Consider the following 8046-nt stretch of genomic DNA (forward strand, 5'->3'; position numbering starts at 1 on the left):
CTGGAACATTTAACAGAAAGCGTTGGTGCCTTTTTAAAACTAAAGTGAATGAAGGACCAAAATGAAAGCTGAGATTGACACACTAAGAAAGGCATTGTGCACTCAATTTAGTTCCTGTGAGTAAAGAAGGAGTACTTAACCTAGGTCAGTCATTTCTGGTGCTTCTAGTAAGTATTAACTGGCCAAGATAATATAATACAAATATCGACTTTATTCTAATGTGCACATAAATGCAACATAGTTCAGTGATAATTAAGCTTAAAAATATGACAGCCCTTATTATGCTGCACGAGGTAGATAATAACTACATATGTACAAAAGTGTCATCTATTGCTAGACATCTGAAAAGGAGTGATTTACTTCGTAGTTTCAGTAGATTGCAATGGAATAAATGACTGGAAGAGCAATCCCAATTAGAAATGAAAGTAAAACATAACATTTAAAAAAAAGGGGGAGAAATAATTCCGTTAAAAAATATATACTCACAGAAGTGGTTTCCAGGACCAGCGTAATGGTGTCCTTTATATGCCGCAAACAAACCTGGATTTATTCCGATCTGGAATGGGAATTTAGAAATCTTCATGTTACCATGATTATACTGTTCATCCGGGCACGGGCCCATTGGTTGGATATAATCTCGTATCTACTGCAGCCTCTTTATTTAAAGTATTGCTTTATCAATGTTCCTCATTTATGAGAGGCAAATATTCAGCAAGGCCAGTAAAACAAATTATATCCTCATAATTCTCAAACCTGGAATCAAGTCTTAAAGGTTAGAGAATTAAAAAGTTTCGACAGACATTTCAACACACAATTACTTATTACTTTGCCAGATATGCACATTACAACAATAATAACACATGGTATTTCTCACTATACACATGCTTTTATACTTAATACATATTATTTTTGGGGTAAACTGACCTTCATCGTCTTTTCCAATGCATAACATCATGAAAAGAATGTGAGGCTGTCATGGATTTACATTAACCACAGAGTCAAGTACAGCTGCTCAGTAAGGGTTGCTACAGCAAAAGTCTATTAAAACCGTCCTCAGACTTGGTAAGCGACGCCATTAAATAAACACATGGTAATGCATTGTTAGGGAAAAGACCCATTCATTATACAGTGCATTACTGATTCAAGAAAGCTGAGTTTGTATTGTTCAAGTTGTGACAGTTGCCCAGCACTTATTAAGAATGAATTCATTTGCCCACCGCTCTTTGCTTTATTGAAGGATATGACACTGTTTACTCGTATTAGTGACACTTATTGTAGAATGCAACTAATATTCTACTAGATTACGTATGTTATTTAAAAGCATTTGTAGGTTTATAATTTTCAGAAATGATGTGTAATTTCTGTTGAAGATGTGATTAATATTGTTTTTGTTATGACTGTTATTAGGTTAAATTGCTATTTTAATACTTTAAAGAAAAGTGCTGGAATTTATTTAAGGGCACTGGAAAAAATCATGATTTAGAATTTTGAAGAGTATTAGATTTATTTCTGCAGAGCAACTAGACCATTGTGTCGCCATAAGTAATTTTTTTTAGTTTACGTGAAAGTTTTGAAAATGAGTAGATCCTTATTTCCACAACGTAAGTTTTCCAAATATTTTAAGGAAATGCATGGAATGTCTTCCGTAACTTTCTAATGTACCATTTCATACTGTGGGTTGAAATTCATGGATGACAGATACATATTTTTTCTGTACTATACGGATGTCCAGTGTTTTGCAACATTATTTATGATAGTAACATTGAAGGAAAAGTCAAGTTCTTCTGGGATGTATGACTTTAAAAGTTTTAAAGGCTTAAATACATAACTTCTCAAGATGATATTAAAAATATAGTTTAAATTTCAAATAACAAAGACAGCTTAACTTTTCGATTTCCTTAAAATTTTTGGATACTCTTGCTATTATGAACATTGAATTGAACTGGGAAAATATATTAATCTGAGTGTTCGGCTCGAATTCGAATCCACGCATATATATATGACCACTATTTTGGGTAACAACAGAATTGATACTATTTCTGTACAAGAAGAATAATTTCGCCATACCTCCTGTGCAGTGTATCTTTGGGCTCTTCCTACTATTGTTCCAGACATTATTTTGGAAACCAAACTGTACAGTCATCATTATTTTTGAATTGCGGTCGTCTTCAGGGGAATTTATTGAAAGATAAAGAATTTGATTATGATTTACGTTACCGCTTTTTATTCATGCAACAATGTCAATTCACCATGATGATAAGTAAGCAGTTAGCAACGTTACAAGACTCCTAATTTATAGGTAATTAACAGATCCAAATAATCCTCTTTTATCTTTGAATATTAAAATTTATTTTTAATTTTATTAAAGTAATCAACTAATCCGACTCGATTAAGCAAGAGCAGCTGTACGAGAACAGGGCTAATGGAAAAGATTCAAGTAAGATTTTTTTTTTTTTAACATTCTGTTTTGTTTTGTTAATCCATTCTCTCCTTATGATACTCACAATGACTATATCCAAGTTAGGCGCCAAGTGATCGGGTAAGGTCTTCTTGGCGACGTCTTCCTCGGAGATGCCGTCGAAGCGGTCGACTTTTTTCCGCTGCTTCATGGGCGCTAGGATTGGCTTACCGTCGGGCCCCAGTTGTTTCCACTTTCTTTTCTTGGCCTCGTGAGCAGCTTGAGCAGCGGCAATTGCCAATGGATCCCCACTGCAAAAGAAAACGGCCATCTGTAGTGCGGTTGCTTTTCGCGTTTCGTTTCGTTTATTCCGCTGATTTATTTCTCTTAGTTAGGTTGACCATGCAAGTTGCTTTTTTTTTTTTCGCTCTCCCTCTCGTTACCTTGCTTTCAATCTGTGCTTTTCAAATTTGTCATGGTTACGAGTGTAGTAGGATAAAATTTGTGTACATGAAGTGATTTTACCTATACATTTGTAACTTCCATTTGTATATGTTACATTTGTATGGTGTGTGTATGTGTAATCTCTTCGGGAAATCTCTATTTAATTTATCAGTGCAGTTTCGAAATCCGTGTTTGGCAAAACCTTATTCATCCTTGATGCTTAGCAGTGGCGTTGTTTTCAAATTACACTTGCTAGTGACAGCAAGGATAGACTAAATACTCTTATGCTTAGCAACAACTCCGCACGTGCCTCTGCTTGCCATTACATTTTAATCAGACTCCTATCCAATATTTCAGAAAGCAACTGAATTGCTCTCTGAATTTCAAGAATAATTTAATATTATTAACAATAATACTACTCATAGTGAATGTTGCTATTTTCGTAGAATAACATTTGGAAAAATGGCTTGGATGATTCCTTTGCAAAACGCTTCGTCAGTGAATGATTTTTGTAACTGCAATAGAGGTTTTCTGATAACGACAATGGGTATTTTCTCTATGATCGACATGTATATTCAGGCAGTGATTCTTCGTTCAGTATCAGACGTTGTTTGTGTACTGTTTACATTCAAGAAAGATATGTATGTGTGTATATGTATGTATCCATGTATGTATATGCTTGTGTGGCTATAAATACCCACAAACACAGTCCCACATTTATCAGCCAATGTCAATAGTATCTTTGGATGAGGTTTCTGGCCCCAGTGTACATTGCCACCTTAACTGCAACACACTGCAGTTTACTAATTTGTGTATATAAGTGATATATATATATATATATATATATATATATATATCTATTGTATATATAGATATATTATATATAATATTTATATATATATATATATGTTTAACGGAATATATATATATATATATATATATATATATATATTATATATGTATATTAAATGTATACTATATATATATGTATATTGATAATTATATTTATATATATATATATATATATATATATATACATATAATATATATAATATATATATATATATATATATATATATATATATAAAACGCACAGGTGAATGCCTTTAACGGATCATTCGTAGATAATTGGAGTTTTGAATAATTGTGGGCGTAAAGTTGCTCGAGTAATTTAATCATCTGACTGATGATGTTTTTATAATACTTACTAACAAGTTTGCCCCGCCGAAAGTTGTGATACAGCTCATGAAAAGACGAATATCTTATTATATTTCAATTTTGATAATAATGATGTATGGTGTAAGCTTGTCGTGTCACATAGTTGGAATAACACTGAAAAGTAGGCTTAGTTCCACCTCATTTGTGTGCTTTGGACACCCTTTAGTTTTGGTTTTGACATGTGGAATATTTTTGTTTACGCTTATCTTGAAGAGAAAGCCATTTTGCCTCTATAAATGTAGCATAAAGCGTATTTCAAAACATGATTTATTCACATGAAGTTCACTTCTGCTGAACAAAATTAGAGTTATTTTTATATATATATATATATACTCCCTTACCGAGGTAGCACCGCCGGTACGCCTCATGTAGTACAGTATAAGCATCACTGAAATGGTGTTAGAAGCGTCCCTCTTTTTCCTTAGCTGCGCCCTCTTTTTAGGCTTTGCCACCATTCCCGCTTTTTTATTTTCCATCCTGCTGACCAACTTCTCTAACCATTGCTTCTGAGTGCTACTGTTTCGCCCTTAGATCACAGAACTTCATCTCATTCACTGTCTCGATCTCTCTTATCTTGCTGTCCAGCCACTCCAACGCCCTCTCGGCACTTTCTTAAGTTCTGGATGGTCTTTCATTATTCATTCACTCATTCACCCTATTATCTATTATAAAATTTATGTAATTTTTGCTAATTAGTTTAGCAAGACTACTGATTCACATTTTTTGGACTAATTAGTTTCGCCTAAAGGACTTGTTTAAACGAAAGTTGAAAGCTGTATCAAGGTATAGAAATCCTTAGGGCAGACTAGAAGAAACGAATAAAAAGTAAGGCAGGGAGCCCAAAGAGGGTATGTCACAAGATATGCTACAAGAACAAGACTTGTAATTGTACTGTGCGCTGTGCAAGGCACAGTGTAATGCGTGTGGCCACTGCCCTAAGAAACCGATAGAAAAATTGATCCTGTGATGTATATCACAGCATACACTTAGAATTATTGTCGACGCAGATATTTTTTCAGGAATAGCGGAATAGGTACTGCACTTTTTTTTTCTGTCAGTAAGAAATCCTCCTCCTCCTCCTCCTCTTCTTCTTCTCACATTAATATATATATTAACCTATTTTAGTGTCCACTTTCGTGTCGTTTAGCATGCACTGATTAATCGGTTGTGTTTATAACAATAAATAAAGGGTTAAACATACATGTAGATAGTAAACAGGTATCATGATCATATTCAACATATCATGGCTCAGAAAGAAACAAATAAAAATATAACAAGGCTCCAAAAAAGAAGTATATCTTCTTATAACATATTTTGTATATATCAAATTTGAATCTAATACATGCATTAATAATTCAGTGTAACAAACATATCATTCCAGTTGGGAAAGAATGCATATTCATCATATACTGTTCAGTCCAATGTAAATTCAACAATAGTGTGTACATTCAGATTAGGTTGCAATTAAAACTATTCACAGCCCACTCATTATATCAGAATAAAAGGATTCCACACTGATCAAAGAATCTTCTTTAGTATGAGAAAAATATTGCAAGGAAGTATTCCATAAGTATGAGAAATTAACACCAATGTAAAGAAAAAAATAATTATAATAATGAATATATCAAAGGCATAAAATCGCCATGGAAAGGTTGAATACCAATGTGGTAAGTAAAAAGAAAAGCAAATAACATTGAAAAAGACATAAGGGAAAATATATAAAAAACGAAAAAAAAGAGTTATGAGTGTATGTATGTATATCATGTTTTATACATAAATACAACATAATCTTAAAATTGTGATGTGAATTTTGAGATTAATAATCGTACCTCGGATAGTGTGACTCGGGTGTATCGAAAACCCTCCCAGCTGCCGCACCGCAACCCAGGCCATCACCAAATCCCATCATTGAGCTACGAATGAAATTGTCAACTCAAAAGAGTGAAAGGATATTTTTTTTCTTTTTTTTAAAGTTTAATTTAACAGTATTTAGATGCTGCACTTTGTTGAGGCAGCACCGGGATATATATTTGAGAGAGAGAGAGAATAATTTTCATGAAAGGGGTTGGAAGAATGGGGCTGGAGAAATGCATAGTGGTGTTTAGTTTATTTTGTTAAAGACTTCATGGTTTGTCTTGTTCGTGCACCGTAATATCCTTGGGAATATATAAACTGTCCTTTGAAGTATTAAGAAGTATAAACATTTAGATGATGTCAGGATTTTCAAAGGAGGAAAGGAGGAAATGTTTAGGACAGGTAGGGGCAGAGATTCCTTTAGACAAGTTAATTCTAGTAAACAAAACTGGAAATATCTTGGAAGGATGCTTGATTTATTCTGATAATGAGTGTGCTTGAAGTGGTTTCAGTTGTATTCATCATCAATCGATAGTATTACTTGCTTGCAGTATATGAATATAATCACGGTAATGTGATGGATTGCTAGAAGACTCAACTACATTATTCAGGCTAACTGGTCTAGTAGGTATGGAAGGAATAAACTATGATCAGACATGGTAAATAAATATCTGGTACTTTCCTTTTATCTCAATAGAAGTTTTGAAAGACTTAAGTCCTAGTACATATTTTAATTTGAAATAAATTCCTGGGCAAATTTTATGCTGTGCTAATAATGACAAAACTTTGAGAATGTGAATCAAGAGTAACTACTGAAATGAAAGTCACTTATGAACAACAACGTATTTACCAACGAAAGAGAGAAGTGAGCGTCTTACCCATTTTCCATGAGTTTTATATGTTTGGGTTTGCGGCCTCTTCTCTTGGGTTGCGTTTGGCCGAGGATTTCTTCGACGGGTCTCGGAGGCGGACCAGAGTACTCGTCCACGAAACTATAAGGATCTCCCTCTCGCCCTGGAGGACCGTCGTGACCCGGGTGCCCCTGACCGGGCATGCCCTGACCCATGTGACCCATCTGACCCGGGTACTGCGCGTGATGGGAAAGGCCCATTTGTTGCTGGTCTGCGTACTGACCCATATGCTGGGGGGCCATGTGCTGGTTCATATGCTGCTGCGGGTGAGGGGGAGGTCTCGAGTGGGCCTGGTAATTCGGGGACATGGGGGACATGTCGCCCATCCCCGGGTGACTCTGGTAGCCCGTGTAGTGCTGCTGGTGCTGACTCTGCTGCTGTAGAGATGGGTATCCCATGTGGGGTCCGTTGAGAGACGCTCCGTGCATGGATTCCGGAGTCATGGGGTGGTGGTGGTGCATATGGGAATATGGCGCATAGGGGTCCTGTTCGGGCTTGACCCCCTGGCCCCCGATGCTGGTGTCAATTGCGTCGCCATCGTACCAGTCTTTGCCCTCACCTTTCAACTTGCTGTTGGGAAGGTCCGACAAAGGTTAGCAATGGGACACTTAGGGCAACATCGACAAAACCTAAATAATAATAATAATAATAATAATAATGTTAATAATAATAATATAATAATAACAAACAGTAATGATGTAGTCAGTGGTGATAATGATGATGATGGTGATAATGATGTTAAAATATGAATACTTTCTGTCTCCTTCAAACCGCACGAATGTTTTGTTTTTAGTATTGTTTCTTACTGAAGGCTTGAATTGGTAACGCAGCTTGAACAAGTGGTTGTGTCCCATTTAAATGGCTTACTCCATGCGTAAATCAGTGATCAGAATTTGAAACCCGACTATTAAAAAAATTATGTAATGATGGGTTGCGTAGACTAAGTTACGATTTATTTTTTATATAATGCTCCGCTTAATTTTGTAAAGTGTAAGACCGCTTAATTTTGTAAAGTGTAAAAGATACTTCAGGTATGTTTTTTTTCTTTTTTTTAACATTCTGTATGAAACTGAAAAGAAACCCCCATAGCGAGTGAACAGCGATTATTATATTGACTTAATATTGTTAAAAATCTACGTAAAAAAGGTCAGATCATTTTCTTAAAAAAAAATTCATTGCTTTCCATTTCAGTATCTCGCCCTGTTTAGAGATATTTTCTTT

The 8046-nt window shown here is 35.1% G+C and overlaps 1 protein-coding gene across 1 annotated transcript in view; it reads right to left on the reverse strand.

Moving 5' to 3' along the window:
- The window catches only part of LOC135214918 (protein piccolo-like), a 70654-nt gene that overhangs the window by 17249 nt on the left and 45359 nt on the right, over window positions 1-8046 (reverse strand). Inside the window, 4 exon segments of the mRNA XM_064249390.1 lie at window positions 541-556; window positions 2505-2709; window positions 5890-5973; window positions 6793-7395. Of these exon segments, the coding sequence (XP_064105460.1) occupies window positions 541-556; window positions 2505-2709; window positions 5890-5973; window positions 6793-7395 (908 nt within the window).

Source organism: Macrobrachium nipponense, chromosome 46 (assembly GCF_015104395.2).
Source record: "Macrobrachium nipponense isolate FS-2020 chromosome 46, ASM1510439v2, whole genome shotgun sequence".
Lineage (NCBI taxonomy): Eukaryota > Metazoa > Arthropoda > Malacostraca > Decapoda > Palaemonidae > Macrobrachium > Macrobrachium nipponense.